General features: G+C 41.0%; 1 protein-coding gene across 1 annotated transcript in view; it reads right to left on the bottom strand.

Moving 5' to 3' along the window:
- The window catches only part of LOC126092697 (leucine-rich repeat-containing protein 24-like), a 67,166-nt gene that overhangs the window by 15,496 nt on the left and 28,960 nt on the right, over positions 1-22,710 (bottom strand). The window contains exon 3 of the mRNA XM_049908420.1: positions 9,938-10,121. Within this exon, the coding sequence (XP_049764377.1) occupies positions 9,938-10,121 (184 nt within the window). The remainder of the gene's footprint in view (positions 1-9,937; positions 10,122-22,710) is intronic.

Here is a 22,710-nt window from a genome sequence, read left to right as displayed (position 1 = left end):
GCGCGACCATAGACCCAGCAGGCCCTCTTTTATACGACCGCATAGGTCACTATTACACCAGGCTCAGTCCGTTCCGATCCATCAAAAGAAATGGGAACGCACAATCAGGTGCTCGCAAGCCTCGCCGCCGACAAACAGGGAAATATCAGCATGTGAGTGAGCTAGAATGCAGCAGAATAAGTGGGGTACCGCAAAATAGTTTTACGTAAAGTGAAACTGCGGCTTGTACAGGGAACGTTGATACGGCAGTGATGCGCTCGTGGAACCGCTGCATAAAAGAGGGTCGTACACAGCGACGACAGAGTGACCACACCATGTGGCCACACATCGAGATGTTGTTCGCTTGGAAGTAATAGGCACTACAGCTTCGCCTACAGCGTTAGCTCGATGTAAGAGCATTGCAACAGTTGTGGACATGATCGTGTCTACGTTTTAACGCCTTCTCCTTAGGGTTGGATTGGTGCGACGTATGCCATTGCGTCGGCTTCATCTAGCCAGAAATAATCAACAACTCAAACTACAGTGGGCAAATGGCAACATGTAATGTGTATTCGGACGAGGTCCGCTTCAACTTGTTTTTCACTGTTCGCCGCCTACGCGTTAGAATTCAATTGGGCATATTACACTACTGAGCTGGCTAGCAGGAAAACGACACGTGTGATGATTTGGGATGATGATGATGATGGTCATAGGTGAGGGCGCTCAACATCACTATCATCAGCGTCCTGACGAAAAGGCAGCATGCCACTCCCATGGATGGGGACGATGGCTGTCCCCTCATGCGGAGCAGTTTAAAATGCATTAAAGTCTGCCTCCCTTCATCACCTTTTTAGGGATGAGTCCTGACAGCTCTCAAAATGTCGCCACTCTTGCAGCACTAGAATCAGATCGGTGAGGATGGTGGCCAGACCTCCATCGAGACTGGGGGGCTGCTCTGAAATCAGTATGTAAGACACGCGTTGCCAAAATATTCTGAACTGATAGTAGCATACCACAAGCCTCACAGAGTTGTCGATCCTCCCGCCAGAAGAGGACGCCACGTGTTAAAGTGATAACCAATGAGCAACCTGGTAAGCAGACCCGTCTTCCAGCGGTGAAGCTAACATTACGTCCGCCATGCCTGTTGGCTGATTTGAACGACCGCAGTTTGCTTTTTGTCTCCTTCAACTATTCAGTCTCCCACTGACGCGTGATGCGCCTGTCAGAAAATAAGATGACGGTGTTCAGTGGGATGGGACATTGACGACAACACCAACCCGACATCCTTCCTTGGCCGCTTTGTGGCCATGTCGTTTCCTTGTATCCCGCTGTGGCCAGGTAGCCAGCATAAGATCACATCCTTGCCACGGTTTTGGAGCCGCTGTAAGGAGTCATGGATGACCCGACTCAACTGGTCTACTGGATATATTTGGTGAAGTGCCTATGGTGAACTAAGCGAGTCAGAACAGACAAAAAACCTCGTAATGTGCTGCCTGTGAATCCTCTCCATTGTCATCATAATGTCATAGAGTTCCGCATCATAATTTGTAAATGGTGGCGGAAGACGTACTTTGAAAACCCTAGCATGGAAAACGGTGGAACAACTGGTGACACTCTCTTGCTGGGGTCCAGAAACAACGATAAAACTGTGGTACGTACTTAAAATGGAAGGAAATAAAGTTGTAGAAATGTAATCTGGAGTACAAGTTTTCTTGTACCGCGTCAAGCTTAAAATCACTTTGCGCTTCTGAATACAACAAAGCGTCAACGCCTTGCATTCATGGCTGTGTATTCGGACGTCTGATAATATCCAGATGATTTGGGATATCTCTGGGTATAATATGCCAATCGTATCTCGCCAGCTCTGTACTGAGGGCAATCTGAATAGCAATCGCTATCAGTGAGGTTTAGGAACCGAGACATCACCTCCCCACGCAGGCAGCTCTACATGCCATATTTCAGCAGAACAATGTCCGACCGCAGGTGATGAAGATTGTGTAAGACTTCTTCGATGAACGACACGTACCACTTCTTCCCCGGCCTGCAAATTCGCCTGATACGTCGGCCATCGAACATGTCTGGGACATGTAGTATGTAATAAGGCCAGAACCATCATTTACATTTACAGGTTTTATTCACATGCGTATGGTTTCAGAGTTACCATCTTCAGGCTCCTCTAAGACTCTGGGTGATCACTTTGATACCGGGAACCACCACCATACCTTTTGCAGAACGTCCAAAGAAAGCGGCATCTGCCACACTTCTGATCACCTGGGGCGACAACTGGCTTCAGATTCAAAGAGAGGCCTGAAGATGTACTGTAACACCGACACCGGTACCATATGAACAAAACTAGTAAAATACAGCTAATGGTGTTAGCCTTATTACACATAATACACAGTAACAGTAACAATTGTCCAGTGCCTCCAGACGAAGGATGTGCGGAGATTGTCTGGGATGTGGTCAGTCGGCAATATTTAGTCTACAACAGTCTGTAGCCACAACCGATAGTTTGTGGATGCGTCTACAAACCACGTGGAAATCTGTTTGTAAACGGTGTATCATTAATAGTTAGACAGCCTCAAGGGGAAGGTTTGTCTATGTAATTTACTACCGCCACGCCAGCAAAGTCGTCCGACCTTCGATACGCGAGCAAAGCCATGCCTGTTTAATAGCAACACATGATTCCAACAAGAAGCTAGCGGTTTCGGTCGTCGACAGTCATCTACAGACGATAATTAGGAAGATGTAGTTTATTTCAAAATAGAGGGCGGAGTCCTATTTCATGCAGTTCACCTTTAGAAGATACTTTAAAACATTGTTCTATACCGCTGAGTTCGTAGTCTCACACAATGAGAGGACCACCTCGTCAGTGTTCTTTCTTCAGTATTTGGGACTGAACTACAACTTCCTTTTCATGACCTGAAGATGGCCTATAACGGCGGAAACAGATAATTTCTTGTTCAAATCGTACATAATTGTGTCGGAAAATAAACTAGTATTGAGAAATCATTTCAGCGGTAACTGACTTCTTTATTACGACTGTTTTTTTTTTCCCTAAACTACTGTATGTGTTTGACGTATTCCAACCATGTGCAGCATGCTACCTACTTGAGAGTTTTATACTCCATCTTCGCATATCCGTTTGGTTATCTAGTCAATTAACTACGGAATTCAGGTAGCAAAAGAGTAACTTTCTCAGAGAATGTGTACTGTGGAACCTCACAACAGATGTACTGACTTACAAGAACGATACTGACTGCAAAGAACGACATTTATGTCTAGGCGGAGATAGTTCACAACAGATGTACTGACTGACAAGATCGATACTGACTGGAAAGAACGGCATTTATGTCTAGGTGAAGACCGTTTACTTTCGGTAATAGTTTAATTATCCGTCACATTCATATTTATTTCTAACAGATTTCGTCGGATATTAACAATAACAATGTATTCATGTATATTGGCGATCACCTATCTTAAAAACTGTCTCTTGAGTTACATGCCTCGCAACACCGTTAGTTTGTCGGACAGCCGTAAGTATCCCGACATCAGTATATCTGTAGTCGTCTAGCACATCATAACTTCCTTGTGTATGGTGTACGATTTGACCGCTGAATTCCATAGCTGATTCAATGGATTGTAAAAAAGATATCTGAAGATGGAGCTTTAACTCTCTGAAGGCCATAACATACTGCAGACCTAAAAAGCAAATATGAAGCCCGCTGACTGGAATACGTCATACGTATTTTATTAGTAAACAGACCTGGACGCCCTAAAACTACATTTGGACGGCAATGAGTTACTTAAAACTACTACTCAGTAGGAAGTTGCAGTGACAGTGGTTCATACGAGTTTCGTCACAAACAGAGTTTTCTACTTATTAGTTACCGTCTCTTTTAGTGTGATCATAGTATCGGCTAGAGACTACCTTGTGATCGCCAATAATAAATCGAGCCTTCGCCTCGAATATTACATGTAATTCACTAGTAACCGAAGTAGCGAATTATTTTTCATATTTATTTAATAAAATGTGTAGTGTGGCAACAAAAACCTTCGCTGTATGTGGTTGGCTAATTGGCTAACCATTTCCGTGACTGTTAATTGCCGCCTGTTCCAACATTCAGTACATCACGACATTCAGTTTGATGTAGTCTACGTTAGGTTATCGTAACTATGCTTTCTGGAGCGGCGGAATTACATTCGATAAATTTAAGTTGTAATAGTAGCCTTTGGACGCAATTTTCCAAACCACAGAGCTCATACACGAATCTGCTACTAACCATATTCTTTTCGTGTATCTGCCGCAACCCTCGGTCTCGATTTCAGTAGAACACTGAATTTGCACAACCAGTGCGACTGCGTGCTACTAAGTTTTATGTCTTTTACAGAGGAGATGTTGGAATGAAATCAAGTCCCCTTGGCCTGTAACTATCACTAGAAAGGCACCTTTTAAAAGAAATTGACAAGAAAAATTTTTAAAGAATGAGCATCCTAGGTTTAAGGCAAAATGCAATAAATTGTTACTGAGACAGGGAAACCTCACTTACTATGCTAGGAGTCAATGCGGGACTCATTGCCCTCTATCTTAAGGTGTGTAATAAATTGCAAAAGAATAGAAACCGTCCAAAAAATAATTTAAAACAATGCCAATACCCTGTTAATTATAACTTATAAGATGGTCCTTTCATTTCAACAGGTTTTGAAACTATACGATTAAGTGACACCTGATATTGTTAGTAATACTCCAATTCGGACAGCAGCAGTCAGTCATAAGATGTTGTTGTTGTGGTCTTCAGTCCTGAGACTGGTTTGATGCAGCTCTCCATGCTACTCTATCCTGTGCAAGCTTCTTCATCTCCCAGTATCTACTGCAACCTACATCCTTCTGAATCTGCTTAGTGTATTCATCTCTTGGTCTCCCTCTACGATTTTTACCCTCCACACTGCCCTCCAATGCTAAATTTGTGATCCCTTGATGCCTCAAAACATGTCCTACCAACCGATCCCTTCTTCTAGTCAAGTTGTGCCACAAACTTCTCTTCTCCCCAATCCTATTCGAAACCTCCTCATTAGTTACGTGATCTACCCACCCTATCTTCAGCATTCTTCTGTAGCACCACATTTCGAAAGCTTCTATTCTCTTCTTGTCCAAACTAGTTATCGTCCATGTTTCACTTCCATACATGGCTACACTCCATACAAATACTTTCAGAAACGACTTTTTGACACTTAAATCTATACTCGATGTTAACAAATTCCTCTTCTTGAGAAACGCTTTCCTTGCCACTGCCAGTCTACATTTTATATCCTCTCTACTTCGACCATCATCGGTTATTTTACTCCCTAAATAGCAAAACTCCTTTACTAATTTAAGTGTCTCATTTCCTAATCTAATTCCCTCAGCATCACCCGACTTAATTTGACTACATTCCATTATCCTCGTTTTGCTTTTGTTGATGTTCATCGTATATCCTCCTTTCAAGACACTGTCCATTCCGTTCAACTGCTCTTCCAAGTCCTTTGCTGTCTCTGACAGAATTACAATGTCATCGGCGAACCTCAAAGTTTTTATTTCTTCTCCATGGACTTTAATACCTACTCCGAATTTTTCTTTTGTTTCCTTTACTGCTTGCTCAATATACAGATTGAATAACATCGGGGAGAGGCTACAACCCTGTCTTACTCCTTTCCCAACCACTGCTTCCCTTTCATGTCCCTCGACTCTTATAACTGCCATCTGGTTTCTGTACAAACTGTAAATAGCCTTTCGCTCCCTGTATTTTACCCCTGCCACCTTCAGAATTTGAAAGAGAGTATTCCAGTTAACATTGTCAAAAGCTTTCTCTAAGTCTACAAATGCTAGAAACGTAGGTTTGCCTTTTCTTAATCTTTCTTCTAAGATAAGTCGTAAGGTCAGTATTGCCTCACGTGTTCCAACATTTCTACGGAATCCAAACTGATCTTCCCCGAGGTCGGCTTCTACCAGTTTTTCCATTCGTCTGTAAAGAATTCGCGTTAGTATTTTGCAGCTGTGACTTATTAAACTGATAGTTCGGTAATTTTCACATCTGTCAACACCTGCTTTCTTTGGGATTGGAATTATTATATTCTTCTTGAAGTCTGAGGGTATTTCGCCTGTCTCATACATCGTGCTCACCAGATGGTAGATTTTTTTCATGACTGGCTCTCCCGAGGCCATCAGTAGTTCAAATGGAATGTTGTCTACTCCCGGGGCCTTGTTTCGACTCAGGTCTTTCAGTGCTCTATCAAACTCTTCACGCAGTATCTTATCTCCCATTTCGTCTTCATCTACATCCTCTTCCATTTCCATAATATTGTCCTCAAGTACATCGCCCTTGTATAAACCCTCTATATACTCCTTCCACCTTTCTGCCTTCCCTTCTTTGCTTAGAACTGGGTTGCCATCTGAGCTCTTGATATTCATACAAGTGGTTCTCTTCTCTCCAAAGGTCTCTTTAATTTTCCTGTAGGCAGTATCTATCTTACCCCTAGTGAGACAAGCCTCTACATCAAGATATGAAAGTTTATTATAGAAATTGTACCTCAGTAACCTGCGAAGGGAGGACTTCAAAACCATCTGACTCTCTGCACTTAATTGCGCTTTGTAAAGCGAAGCTTTTGGACACTGGCAATGACCACGCACCATGCTCAGTACTCGATATTGCAGTATCGGTCATCCGGTTAAAGTGAGAAAGTTTAGCGTAACCGCAGCAATATGTACATTTTACAAATATTCTAGTTCCTCGGCGCTGTATCCAACTGCAATCGTCTCTAACAAACTGTGGTACTTGGCACTGACCCTTGACATTTCATCCGAACTGCAGTGAACGTGAAACACTTTACAACAGATCTGTTATGTTAGAGTGGCAGTCAGAGAGGTATAGCGTAATGAAGTTACCAGTGGATGCACTCGAAACATTACACATGTGTACTTGAAAACGTGTGCATCAAACATAATATAAGAGGCAGTTTATTCGCAGGTACTCAGCCTTTTAGTAACTGACAACAGCCATAATCTTTCTCTTTTTTCTGCATCTAAAGCTAATTTTTTTACTGTGTAGTCTACAGACGCATGATACGATTCTAATCCCAGTCGACAAGTAAATGTTTCCTTATGCATGATGTGTGTTTTATTACATGTGTTGTAAAAAATTTATGGAATGAATTATTTTCAACAAGGGCATAAACCTACAACTTGTTTCATAAAGAGTGGCCTGATTTCCACAATTTATATTTATTGATGTATACATGTTACAAAAGAAAGCACATTGCAAATGATCACAAAATTTTGTAAAAAAAATTCCTACATTGTTATTTTCTACGTCAGTGCCATTACCCGTACGTGTACTACCAATACGATGGCTAAAACTTTCTGAACCTGTATGTGGGATTGCTTCATGGACAGAAATCTGTTTTTGATCTAATGGAGGGACGAAAGTACATTTCTTCACGCATCCCTACATAGAAAAGTTATATTGGTTCTTGTCTGTAAATACTGAATGTCGAGGATCTCGGGGTGTCTCAGAATTCTACGTACCCTACGCAGTGCAGAGGCAGTACGTAGTAGCGATATTATCGTGACTTGCTTGAGACTGACTAACTGAATATTTGATACTTTTTTAATACATTTAATAAGCACTTAGGAAAACATTTCTAATATCGCTACTTTTCTTCAGTCGGGGCGCTACACATATATCGTAGTGTTTGCGCAAAGGTTGGTTAAAAATCACCTAAATACCATACCCGTCAAGTTGTACCAGATCAGTGGTTGTTAATCAGTCACATGGATGATATTTGTGTCGCCCAACTATTTGTCTCGCAAACTACAGTACTGTCCGTTAAGCTATACGAACATTAGGCCTACTGTAGGTACGTCTACTGGACAAACATTGCCTCTAAATTTAAATCGCTGTTTACCTAGAAATCTTTTTAGTTTGTGAGTAGTTTCTTCGCTGACTAAGTTAGATTATGAACTATTTCTTCCCACTGACTTTTTTCCACCTCATGATTAGAGTTTCATTCGAACACACAGCCTCTCACGGTATCAGTTTCGACGTTCTGTATCAAACGCCATGTTCTGAAAGCAACTCACAAACTCAGTTCTGAATCTAGTAGCTCATCTGAGAGTGCAATAATAACTTGCACCAAACCATCCGACTGGTTCCCTCCTCGTTGTTCAGTTGTTCACCGAAGCTGTCTCTCCTGCATTTCGGGCCTTGACAACTCGCTGCTTGTGTCAACTACATGTGTAACCAGCCATACCAAAGTATCTTTAATGTTTCCTGTTAGTTGTCGTCTGAGTTATTAGTAAACCGTTAGCAGCGAATGAGAGACCTTGCTATTGGTTCCAACTATTCAGTACCATGTGTTGTGTCGCCCGAACAAGACACAGCCAGGTAAAAAGCACCACAGGCGCAAAGATGCGAGCTGGCGCCACTTGCGCCAGTTCCATTAGCACCACGGGCCGCGTTGAGGATGAAGAATCGACTTCACTTCGGTCAGTTGCTGGCGAGTACAATCCACCCTTGGGTATACAAGGTGTTACAAAAAGGTACGGCCAAACTTTCAGGAAACATTCCTCATACACAAAGAAAGAAAATATGTTATGTGGACATGTGTCCGAAAACGCTTACTTTCCATGTTAGAGCTCATTTTATTACTTCTCTTCAAATCACATTAATCATGTAATGGACACACAGCAACAGAACGTACCAGCGTGACTTCAAACACTTTGTTACAGGAAATGTTCAAAATGTCCTCCGTTAGCGAGAATACATGCATCCACCCTCCGTCGCATGGAATCTCTGATGCGCTGAGGCAGCCCTGGAGAATCACAGATGCTATGATATATCGTAACATTTGACGATGGTCCTATGTCTGGAAAGGATCATATATTCATTTACGCAACTGTAATGCCTTTTACACTAGTACAGAGACACTGAAATTTTGTGATACTCATATGTTTGTAAGCTCATTGTATGTATCAAAACATGTGGTGCGTGGTAGAAATGTTCTCAGTGACAAATCTAAAATGTTCAGTGAGAACAATTTACGTGTGCAACAATAATAATGCAGTGGGAATGCATTTACATCTGTTGGACGAATGTTATGAAAACAAACACTCCAAACCCACGCTTCACGTAAGCCACAGGCAACGAGAATCTGTAACGCAAACATCTGTGTGTGGCGTGTTTATAATTATGTATTATTTATATTGTAGGACAATTAATCTGTAAAAAACACACCACATGTCATAAAGAAAGCGTGTAAACCGTCTCAGGATGAATCACAACGATTCTAAACCGCTAACGGTACCCTTTGAATAAAGGAACTGAAAGTAAATTTGTGGCTGGTTGCTGTCCTAACGCCATCAACATTTGTCTTCAAACAACAGCCACGGTCTCCATCATGTCATGATATGACAAAGTAGCATTTCCTTTGTTTCTTACATACGACTTTCTTTGAATTCTAGCTCAGTACCCTTCTTTGTGTTTCTAATCTTGCCATTCCTTCCCATCATAACACTGGACAGAAAAGTTGGACGTCGATGGTAACGAAAATGACGTAAACGTGCGAAAAGCAGTTTATTACTTCTGCAGTTAGAGCCGCGCGGCACATTCAACATTGGTCGTGTCACGACCAAAGCAGCTTACCTGAGCCAAAGCTAGTGGATATATTTTGAAGTAGAAGCAGGCTCCTCTAGTACTTTCAACGTACCTCAAATTATTAGCCATTGCACGTAGAGCCGAAGTTGCACGTTGCAGTACAGGCTTAAGACGAGGTATCAACAGTTACAAGATGGAAATAATGCTGGCAACTGACAAGCATTTGCACCGCGTGGCGCACTGACCTGCTGTGCGGCAGCGTGCGGTACATGAAGGGGTGGTGCGGGGGCGGCACGGCGGCGGCGTGCGGCGGCGGCGGAGGCACGCGCGGCAGCCCGAAGTCCAGCGGGTAGCCGTCCGGGTCGTGGTAGGGGTCGAGCGCGCCCGGCGACGGGTGCACGTCCGCTGTGTGGTGCTGGTGCGGCAGGCCGTGGCCGTGCGGCAGCTGGTGGTGGCGCAGCGGGTGCAGCGGCACCACGTTCTCCATCGCCTCCTGGTAGCTGCCGCTCTCGCCTGCACACGTCCCTGTCCACGTCAGGGGCTACCTTCACAGCTAGCTTCTAAAGCTAAAGTAAAAACTACTGTTCTTGCGTTGCCAGAGTGTCACTAAAAACTCGGTTTTCACAGTGAAATGGTGAATTCGTGGTAACTGTAGCTTATGGGACAAGTGACTGACTAACAAGGCAAGTAACTCCAGAAAATAACGGTAGCCATCACAGCTGGTGAACTAAAATCCCGTCTCAAAGACCTAGGTATTAAGCGGACCTGACAAAAAGATATTTACCCCAAGTAGACCTCAAACTAACATCGCTTCTAGCCTTAATGATGACGTCAATTTGGCGAGGGAGAGAGTCTGCAAGTTTATCAAAGCAGGTCACTTCCAATTTAAGCCACTCATTGCGGATTTGGTCTTGTCCAGCTACCAAAGATAGTTGTTGTTGATTGCTGTTTTTCATCTGTTGTTATACGAGGTCTATTCGGAAAGTAGGGAACGATAGGTAGCGAAATGGAAACCACAGTGAAAATCTAAACTGTTTTACTTGCAACGGTTAGCCACACCTTCCAGCTACTTCTCTACACAGTCGCCGCTCAGACTTAGCGTCGTACCAACTTTTCAATTCTCTAGTTATAGAAGACAGCAGCCACTGCTTTTCGACAGATTTCTACTCTGGATTGCAGCTCGTTGTCTGTGTCAAAACATTGTCTTCATAGCCAACGGTTCATTTGAGCAGAGATGAACCTCAAGGGTAGCCAATTATGAGCTGTATTTTGGGTGATCAAACACATACCATCGAAAACGCTGCAAGAGAATCTTGATTGCTCCTGAAGAGTGCGGCCGAGAATTGTCAAGTACAACGAACCGCATTGAGAGTTATGTTTGGTGGACTGCATAGCTTCAGGCGAAATCTTCCGCCAGGCCATCATACTTGGCGGAAGACGCTAATTTCTAGCCATCTTTACGTTGTTACTGTGACCTCGGAACTGAAAAGAGCGACATAAAGCGATTGACGGGCGTACTAGACACAGTGCCCAACGTATCTCAGCAAAGCTTCGTCATATTTTCACTGTATTTTCCAATCAGCGTCCGATCGTTCTTTACTTTGCGAATAACCCTCGTAAATCGTCTCAGACATTTCTATGGGATTCGCGTCGAGTTATATGGCGAGCCACTGAAAATGCGATAACTTACCGAAGTGTGGGTTAAATCAGGAACGTATTTCTGCGGACCCATCGATATCCTGGAAGACAAAAGTGTCCGAAGAAGACATCATGAAGTTACAGAACAGAGAGCAACTGATGGATACCGATAATGTTGAAATAAACATTATGATTCATGTCCACGGTGACATGAGTGGGTGAGCTCACATCAAGGTACAGAAAAACACTTCAAAAATACGACAGAACCACCTGTGGACTGAACAGTAACCTTTCACACCCTGTAGGTTGAAGGACGGCGTTGGCCACCAGTGCTCTCGATACCTTGCATCGATTGAAGAGAGACAAAATCGTGACTCATCGGACATATATACAGGCCTTCAGTTAGCTCTGTGAAGTTTTTGTTTTGACCGTTTGAATGAGACTGTGCTCCTTAATACGCCATTGTCAGCAATGTACTTTTGCAAGACAGTAGAATCGAGACGTTCATCACGAAATATTTTCTCAGGAACTGAATGATATAACCTGCAGCACGAGTTCCTGTCCCGTGCGAAACCGACCGTCAATGACAAGGCACAATACTTATCTCCGGTCCCTGTCGGTTAGGATATTTTTACGACCACTGTTCTTATGCCTCGTTACATGGCTATGACTGGTACACAATTCTGTGTGGACTCATTTGACAGTCCTCACTGGTACACCAACAAATCAAGCTAATTCAGTCACAGTGTGATCATCGGCACGTCCAAATATAATACTCCTTTCTACAATTTTTTTACGTCTTCATGCGCTTATTCCATAAAACTGACTGGCAGACGCGTATCACCTCTCCGCTATGACTTACATGGGCAGTGGAATACCATCTACAGTGCTAGAATACGAAAAACGAGTTCTTTTAGGAGGAAACTAACATTTATTCCGTTGGGTTCATGAAGGCTAAAGCTTAAGTTCTGCGTAACCCTCGTCGCTACGTACAGTAATGGAGGAATTCATCAGCTTAACAGTGTTTGAGATACCTGTTTTTCAGAAGGGTGGACGGGAGATTAATTACAGCATCACGTTGTCGAAGCACTCATTACAGAAGGATGGCAAGCTTCGTTTCGACGTTCGAGGGAGCTAATCCGACCGGTTTCTTTCCCATAGATTCATAAACATAAGGCTGCCTTCAGAGAATGTTGGAAGAAACGTTCGTGGCGAAACCTGAAATATCATTGTACAATCAGGATCTCGCACAGACGAGGTTTCTGTTAGGCAAGCTTCTAGTGAATCTCGATGACCGGATGACTTTTCGGTACAAGTTACTAAACAAGGAATCTAACTATTACTTCAACAGAAATACGACATTTAAGTCAAAATATAGGCTAATGAAGAAACCTTGTCTAAAGGACTGGTTAAGAGTTGTTGTTTTACAGGTAGGGTGAAGCCTAACATATCTCCCAGCGTGCCTTATCAAATGCACTGTGACAAGGTGATACTATCTCTGCCAGATGAATCCACACCAGCCAATTAATGTGTCCTGAGAGCATCGCAGCTTAAAGAGAAATTCAGAGAACTTGAATGCTGAGTTCATATGTTATCAATACACCTGCTTCAGCTCTTAAAGATTGTATAACGCTCTATCCAATCTGTATTTCTCCCTCCTGAATGGTTTTCGTAAGACCACAGCAAAGCTGTTGTCATACCTAACGGAACCGTTTGGAGATATAGAACTCACACTACATTCTTAATGGATTGTATCTAGCAAATACGTTATCCGCTATAGCATGAGAATTATCTACTAAATCGGTCATAAAATTTTCAACAAATTTGTAATCAACTCTGAGGGATCTTCTTTACACAGCAACTAAGTTTGAGGCTACGGATTATAATATAATTTATACAAATTCAGAAGAAAAACTATTGGGAACAACGGGTATAAGTAACGACATATAATCCTGCGCTTTGAAAACGAAGGATAAAAGCTTAATAATTGGTAGCAGCCAGCTGCGGGAAGACCTACGGACGTCGGGCATAACCTGCAAGCTTAAATTTTACTGCTCCTCGGCGATAGCCTGTACGGATTGGAGGCAATAACACCCTGGCTGGAATTCTGCAAGTCACACATCCTTCCCACCTGAGTGAAGTTCAGTGTTGTTTTCTTATTATGGGTCTTTGACATCGTAAGGCCAATTCTCTGTTACATAGTATTTCACGTGTTATAGTAACTTGCCTATGAGTGTTTGAGTGCATGATCATCGGTTAGTGTATGGATCCAGGCCATATGTCGCTCAAGTGTACGAGTATTCCCTGTTATAAGTTCCATGGACGGAATTAAATTATAGCTTCATTTGTGTGGGATGCCAAGCAACCTTTGTAGATGAGTATGCTTGAGTTATTGCATCAGACAGCGCCGATAATTTCGCTTCTAAGTTACAGTAACTTCAAGGAGTGTTAAACTCACAACTTGTATTGGTAGTCCCCACTCATTGTGAAACCTGGCCGCTCGTTCCTTGTTCCCTGTTCCCCGTTTGCTGTAGCTCTCAGCTTACATTGAATTTTGGGCAATTGTATTTTTATTAAAGGTCATTGTCAGCTTTCCTGCTGGTCTGTACTGGTTGGGACTTACATTTAAATCGCATGTACTCTCAACTGAACCTGTATATTAAACAACAGTAATTTTATTTAAAAGTCATTTTCAATGTTCTGTTGAAGTGTCTCGTTTGGAATTTATATTTAAATTTTGTACTTTCCCAGTTTGTTTGTTTTGCGGGACTGCGTATTTTATTGATTAAGGAATTTTCTGATTAAAATTTATACATTGTTAAGCAGCCTTCCAACAGGCACAATCAGTGGCGTGACTTGTCATTCTCATATGTATTTGTGAAGTACCACAGTGGTAATCACAGTTTGTTCGCAGATTTTCTTTCTTAGGAAAAGGACGGGTTCTACTTATTTTCCTTTGAATGCGGTGTGCATAATCACAAAAGAAAAAATAATGTATCTGTCAAGGCTAACTCTACATTTTGCACATCAACAATTTATAGCATCTAGCGATTCGTTAATCTGTAACGTCCTGAACTCCTACTTCTGAATTTGTCATCAAAATATAACACATCTGACTAAGGACCCACTCCACTATTGGAATGGTCAAAGGAAGCGACTGGATTGTATAAAAATTCCTAACAAACGGTAAACACCATATAGCAAGTAAAAAATTTGGCATGTATGTTAAGTCACTTTGTGGAGCGAGATACAAAGCATGAAGTAGAAACTAGATATGATGAACTGCTAAATAAAATGATCACAATAAAGAAAAGAAAACAAAGTGTGTTAAAATTTTATAAAATAATTTCTTTACCTCATTTGGTGCAAAGAAATGTGACATGGATATTAACTAAATTTAACACATCATTACAAGAAATTTCGAAATGCATTTCTTGAGATACCTTGTAGGATATAATCAGCATGATAAGGAAAGATATGATACAATAGGCACATTATAAAAGTTTTTCGCAATAACAGAGGTAACAGCCCGTCTTTAGAGTAACGAGAGGGAAGAGGGTTATCATGATTAACCATGGCAGATTACCAAAGAAATTTTACAATTGTAAGTCACAGAGAAGAAGGAATATAATATAACCGAAGACTAGGTAGAAATATTTATCAAGGTCTTTACATGAAGGAGTCTTCCTGGAAGAAAAAGAAAAGTTCGATTTGGCAGGAAAATTTAGAGGAGTTAGTATTTGCATCGGTCTCACTTCATCGGTACACACGCAGATTGAACACGTTTAACAGTTTTTCGCATAATAAAGACTGCCAGGACCCCCTGTGAATATAGAGGACATAAGAAAACCCTTTCTAATATTCGGTTCAGTGCCACCCTTCAGGAGGGGAAAACATTTAAATGTAAAAAAGGGCTGATAGCAAAAACGGAGTGGGTCTACAGATGCCACGCTCATTGGTATGACACAGAAAATACGATAATTACAAAACCTAGTCAAACCAAGCTATGTCTATACATAAAAAATCGATTTGTCCAGCATTCTGGTAAAATAGATAACGTAATTCTAACATTTCCTGGACGATGAATAATCTCTACTGATCGCATTCATCACTTACCGGTGTCACTCTTACTGTTCCATTCGCCATCACTAATTAGGGCGTTGTCGACGGGACGTTATACTCTAATTCAGTCCTTCCTTCCTTACGACATTCGATTGTTGCCTGTCTAAGATGAAAACTGAAGTCTGCAGAAAAAAGACCTCTTTATATTTGAGTTGCTCACTCACATTATCGATAATGTTAATCTCAAAGAAAAACATATCATTGTGTACCAGAAGGAGGGGAAGTTTATTGGTCCAATTGATGGGGTTTTCTACATTTAAATTAAATTATTCAAATTTATTGTGATTCTAAATCAATAAATCGTTATGATAAGCTATGTCTGAGATCTCAATTTTCTTGTGAGGTTTTTTGATGGGTGTTGTCTATATAGTCCCACAGGAACCCACGGAACAACCAGACACATCGACTCTATGCAAATTCAAGACAGGATTCTGAAATTTTTGTATAATAGAAGAAGTGTTTAATCGACATCTTTGGTCATGCTTGCGTTATGATAATACTTTAGCCTACACAAATCTAGAATAGCTTCAACAGAATAAGAGGCAGAGTTAAAATCGCAAAGTAATGAGTCAGTTTTCACCTCAATAATTAGCCATCTCCACAGTCAAATGACAGTCGGACGCACATGATGTAAACGTCAGGAAGTTAGTTCATCTGATAACTAAAAGATTACTCCCAAAAACCAGCATTGGCCTGTGATTACGTCTTTCTATCAGAGACCCTTTCTCCAAGTAGGGCTGGACGAGTGACTTTCGCAGGAGAGTTGGTATGAATTTGGAAAGACGGAAAGAGGGAAGACGTACGGGTATAGCTGAAGTTGTAAAATTAGGTTGTGTGACTTGACAAGGTAGCTCAAGTGGTATCCGTTTTCCCTACTAAATACAGCAGTATAAGTTCAATTGTGCGCTGCACTACAACCTCTCAGGAGGTTTAATGATGGACATTCAATAAATTTTACTTTGTTCTGAGTTAATTGTGCATTCCTGCATCAGTAAAATACTTTAGTATATTCTTCTTATCCTTTACTTTGCGATGCTCTTTCTATGCAAAAACTTCAACTATGTGGTATCTTCGACAGGCAGTCATCACCCCCCACAAACCATTCATTTCTACATAAAGAAACAATTAACAACCTGTTTCAGTTTTGAAATGGACGTTCATCAACTTATTTTGTCGCAGCAAAGAATTAAGGAAACAATGTATGAATGATTAGTCATTATCAGCAAACGGGACGGCGATGCGTATTAAGAAAAAATACTGAGAAAATTAACTATCTTTAACAGTTGCAAATATATTCAGAATCGCTACATGTATTTTAGGGCACAAATATATTACTTTCCTCAGTCTTATTTGTTATGTTCATGCAATGGCCCTCCTACTCAGCAAATTCAAATGAGTGCAATGAATTATTAAATTCCATAACTACATTTTGTAAGATTTATAACGACCGCAACTTGACTTTCAGCATAGCTGAATAGTGGTCGAATCATGTGAATTGTTAACTACTACAAAAATCACTATTAGCACTGGTGTTTAACAGAAATATCCCCTAGCGTATTAACACATTAATTAAAAGTTTATTTTTTTCAAACACAAATGTAAGGCTAAAACAGAATCTTTGTGATGTAGATAAATAAACATTACAAACATTTTTCGTATTTGTTATGCCTCTGGATTATCCTAAACCGAAACCAACTGAATTCGTTTTTATTTTTAAACTGATCTGTAGTTAGTTAGCTTCCATATCCTAAAACCAACAAGACAGGGTATTTTGAGGATCCAGCAGTCCGCCATATTCAGAAGAAGCTGCTGCCGCCGAATCCCACTGAAAACTGACACCAAGGCTTATATCCTAAAGGCCAGCATATCATGGGCGGCGCCTGCGCCATCCACCACCGGTCTCGCCCCATAGTATGGACTTGTGGTGCCACCGTCAGTAACACTGGTGCAGACAAAGTGTCGCAGTCAAGCACTATCCTCAAATGCTCACGTGGGTAGTTTCAAGGAAAGTTGCGCTCCGATTTACAGTAATACAGCGTTCCACGCACTACTGAGGAAAGCTCTTGTGTCTATTAGTCCAGTTGTTTGTCAGTCTATCAAGCCTGAACAGCCCAAACTGTCCGGTCGATGTAAGCCTTCACCCACAAGCACATCGAGTTTTGTACGTCGCTGGTTCCTAAGTCCCAAATCACCCTTGAAAAAGCCAAATACTGCCCTAATCATGGCAGGTAAACGGAACACTCTGTTAATGGTAAATACTTTTAAAAGTTTTCTAATATTAAAGTATATGGGTCCAGTGTGAAGAGTAATGGTCACACATGTTCTTCACGCAACTTCACGGAAGGTCTAAACTTCCGAGTAGCGTGAATCTGCTTCTTGGAGCGTCTAATTTCCTTAAATACAGACCCCAAGTGTGCAAATACCCGTGTTAACTATCCACATAAGAAACAAATACAGTGTGCATATCAGAGTTCGAAGGACTTTACTGCGTTGGTGCTCTGGGGCCAACTATTTTCATGCAGATAACGGTCGGTATGTTTCTTTTTTTAGTGAATGTTGTGTCCGAGTAAACCGTCATGAGCCACCCACAGTGGCCGAGCGGTTCTAGGCGCTTCAGTCTGGAACCGCCTGACTGCTACGGTCGCAGGTTTCAATCCTGCCTTGGGCATGTATGTGTGTGATGACCTTCGGTGAGTTACGTTTAAGTAGAGTTCTAGGGAACTGATGACCTCATATGTTAACTCCTTTAGTGCTCAGAGCCATTTGATGCATTTTTATATGAACCATCATGATATTTGTAAACCATGACGTTAAAAATGGATGCTTCCCAGGACTTTCAACTTCAGTGGAAAATTTAATGCTGGTATGAAGTGATCCAAAATCAGTTATGGGAATCACGTCCACGGGGCCAGACTGATCTATAGCAAGATCTTGGTTTCATAGCCAAAGTACCCCGTGTCCCAGGCCCAAAATATTCCGTGAATATACTCGCAACTGTGTGTGACAGAAATGTATCCAAAGCCAGTCATTCAATCTGTTCAAAAATATTGCCATTAAATAACAATTGCCTGGATATCACACATGCAATAGCTTCAACAACCCTCACGCAGCTTTTCACTAATCCAACTCAACGACTTCATCCGAGGCACCCGTGTAAATAGAGATTCCACATGAAAAGCACAACCAGTATGCAGCCTCCATAAGGACTGGGGATTATGGGGAGAAGAACTCCGAATGATGCAGCCACAAAGATGTCAGTCATCGAATAAATTCCACAGAATAAGAGATGCGGTGCTCGCAGTCAACAAATACACGTTTGTGGTTTCATCAGATAGTGCTTTGGCGCCCCGAAATTGCTAAGTATAGAGTCTGAGTGTATTCCATCCTCAAATGTTTTTGGGACACCATACAATCTTGGAGGAAAGCCAGTACAAAGACGCTCTTGCACAAATCTTCTACGTAATAAGCCAGTACAAAGACGCTCTTGCACAAATCTTCTACGTAATCTTTATTAAGATGCGTCATTGGTTAGTGCATCTGTTCCAAGGATGTAATCTTTCCCTGTGTCAAAATATCTGAGGGAACGAACAACCACACTCTTTGAAGAAAAGATGTTTTCCCGCGTTCGTCGAGACCGACGCAGCCTTTGGTACAACCGATGTCTAATTTCGTCTCCCTCAGGCATGCTGCATGGTGCTTTTTCTAGAGACCAAAAAAATTCCGTAAACGGTAGTCTCCACGGAGATCAAGTAAAATTTAAACTTTCACCCAACACTGCTGCTATGTGGCTGTCCCACTTGTTATGCAGCTGTCTTCGGGTAAAACAAATGTGGCGTATTCAGCAATTGGCTAGGACGCTCTGTCATCCTTTTACCATCCTGCTATCGACAAAAAGAACAAATCTGGCAAAAGAACGTATGATACCTTCCACAAGGTATCAAAGCAAGAAGGTGAATGCACCTAGGAGCTTCCCGAGCCTCCATCTAAATTTATCCAACCTCCTTACAATTTTCACCATTTCTTCCGTAGAGGTACTTTGGAACTTTCAGGATAGGGGACTGAAGACTTAGACTTTGAAACAAGCGACTTTCTGAAGATACGTTGATGATAAGTTTTTTGTTGGAACACATGGACATGATGCTCTTAACCAAGTTTCAGCCCTCCTCATCCAAGCACTAAATTTGCTATGAGATTGCAATTGATGAGAAGCTTCCATTTTTAGATGTGACGATTTACATAGGACATTGTGTTCACCGGAAACCAACATATAGCAGTCGTTTTCTGCATGCAAGGCGATGCCACTTACCGAGCTTTCCGATGTGGATTGTCTAACACAATACGTTGAACACTTGGCGTCTGTATTTAAGGTAAATGGGTATTCCAAGACTCAGATTCCTCGAGATATGATGTTTTGAACATCCTTGGAAGTGCATGAAGAGGATCTGTGTCCACTATTCCATATGCTAGAGGCATATCCTTTATGATTAGAAGAATTTTACAGAAATTTGACATTAAAAAAGTCTTCCGTTCTTCCGTCTATGTTACTTTTACATCTACATCTACATATTAGGCCACTGCTCGGATATGTAGGGAGTTATTTGGGGTCTAGGAATCCTGGTACACAAAAAGTTCCGAGTGAACGTCGGAAAACTTGAATCGGCCTGTCCATTCTCACAGTTGTGAGCAGTTCTATCGAACACCGCCATCGCACGAGGATACAACAGCGTGAAAAATTTGCGGTACAGAAGTATTGTTTAAACGAGGGACGTCGGATTAAATCTGACGAGACAATTCATAGTTGCTATTATGTCCGGGTTTGGAGACAGTATTCATCAGGAGTCAATTGATGTTAGGTTGGCACAGAACTAGACTGCAGCCTTGGCGGACATACATACATACATACATTAATCCTTGTTTCATAGATCATGAATACGATATTTCGTAATTATGTGGAATGTGTCACCTTAACGTAAGTTCTCTTTACACAAAATAATGATTTTTTTGTTTTGTTTTCACATATACTACTTCATATCTAAGAATTCATCTATTGAGTAGATGGAGTTGTCATTCAGAAATTCTTTTAATTGGCTTTTAAATGTTTGCTGGGTATCTGTCATTCTTTTAATGCTATTTAGGAAATGACCAAAGATTTTTGTGGCATCCTAATTCACCCGTTTCTGTGCCAAAGCGAAATTTAATCCAGAACAGTGAAGATCATCCTTTTTTTCTAGTGTTGTAACAACGCACTTCACTGTTATTTTTGATTTGGGATGGGTTATTAATGAAAAATTTCGTAAGTGAATAAATTTATTGCGAAGGTACTGTGAATAACCCATGTTGTTTAAATAAATGTCTTCAAGGTGATCTCGGTTGAGCTCCAGCTATTATTCTGACTACACGCTTTGGTGCAATAAATACTTTCTCTCTCAATGACGAATTGCCCACATATATGATGCCATATGAAAGCAGTGAATGAAAATAGGCATAGTAGACTAATTTACTGTTATTTATACCACCAAAATTTGCCTTAACCCTGATAACATAAGTAGTTGAACGTAACCATTTCAGCAGATCATTGATGCTTTTCTTCCAGTTCAATTTCTCATCAATGCACACACCCAGTAATTTTGAGTACTCTGTCTTAGCAACAGACTTCGGTTCATAATCTATATTTATCAATGCTGTTATGCCATTTACTGTACATGATAGTATAAACTGTGTTTTCTCAAAATTTAGTGAGTGTCCATTTGCAGATAACCACTCAATAATTTTCTGAATGACTTTATTTGCATTTTGAGTGTGAGTGTGATCACTGTACTTGTATCATCAGTAAAAAGAACTATCTTTGCATCTTCAAGAATATAGATTGGCAAGTCGTTAATAAGTATATCTTAAGAACAATAAGGAACGCAAGACTGAACCCTGTGGGACACCATCCTTGATACCTCCCCAGTTAGAGGACTCTGCTGGTTTTTCAGAGTATCAGTACTGTTAATTTCAAACTTCTGCATTCTTCCAGACAAGTATGAATTGAGCCCTTTGTGCATTGTCCCACTCATACCACAATATTTAAGTTTATCTACAAGAGTTTCATGATTCACACAATCAAAAGGCTTTGAGAGATCACATAATACCCCAATGGGTGATGTTTGCTTATTCAATGTTTTCAATACTTGATCAGTGAAAGCAAATATAGCATCTTCTGTTGAGGAGCGCTACTGAAAACATAACTGACATTTTGTTAGTATTTAATTTTTGTAAATATGTTATGCTACTCCTGAATACATTACGTCTTTAAGAAAATTTGATAAAGCTGTCAGAAGTGAGATTGGGAAGCAGTTGTTAGCATCAGATCTATCCCCATTTTTATGCAGTTGCTTAACAATAGCTCATTTCAGTCTATCTGGAAAAATGCCCTGTTTCAGTGAGCTACTACTTATGTTGCTGAGATTCCTACTTATTTGTTGGGAACAAACTTTTAGTACTCTGTTGGAAATGCCATCAATTCAATGTGAGCTTCTAGTTTCATGCCAGCATGTGTGGCTGAGCGGTTCTAGGCACTTCAGTCTGGAACTGCGCGATTGTTACAGTCACAGGCTCGAATCCTGCCTCAGGCTTGAATGTGTGGCGTGTCCTTAGGTTAGTTAGGTTTAAGTAGTTCTAAGTTCTAGAGGACTGATGAACTCAGATGTTAAGTCCCATAGTGAATTTATTATTTTTCTAATTTCAGTAGAACAGTTGGGTTGAACTTCAATTTTATCAAATTGCATAAGTACTGCCTCTTCCATATACTGCATTGCATTTTCTAATGAATAGCTGGATCTTATTTTCTCTACAACACTTAAAAATGATTATTAAAAATGTTTTCTATTTCTGACATCTTGTTAACAAATTTTCATTGTGTTTGATAGATATAAAGTCATCCTGTGCTCTTGGTTGCCCTGTTTACTTTTTAACAATATTCCAAATTGTTTTAATTTTATTATCAGATGTGCTAACCTCAGACATAATTCACATACATCTGGAGTTTTTAATAACTTTTCTTAATACAGTGCAGTAGTTTTTACAATGTTTCACTATTTCCTAGCTTTGAGATACGTTTCCCTTTTCTGTTTACAAGATACTTTTATCCATTTAGTAACACATGGCTTTCTACATGGTTTCTTACAACTATATCTCACTAGAATGAAATTTTCACTCTGCAGCGGAGTGTGCGCTGATATGAAACTTCCTGGCAGATTAAAACTGTGTGCCCGACCGAGACTCGAACTTGGGACCTTTGCCTTTCGCGGGCAAGTGCTCTACCAGCTGAGCTAACGAAGCACGACTCACGTCCGGTACT

Source organism: Schistocerca cancellata, chromosome 7 (assembly GCF_023864275.1).
Source record: "Schistocerca cancellata isolate TAMUIC-IGC-003103 chromosome 7, iqSchCanc2.1, whole genome shotgun sequence".
Classification (NCBI taxonomy): Eukaryota; Metazoa; Arthropoda; class Insecta; order Orthoptera; family Acrididae; genus Schistocerca; species Schistocerca cancellata.
Note: the sequence above shows the minus strand (reverse complement) of the source record. Positions and strands in the feature narration are given on the sequence as shown.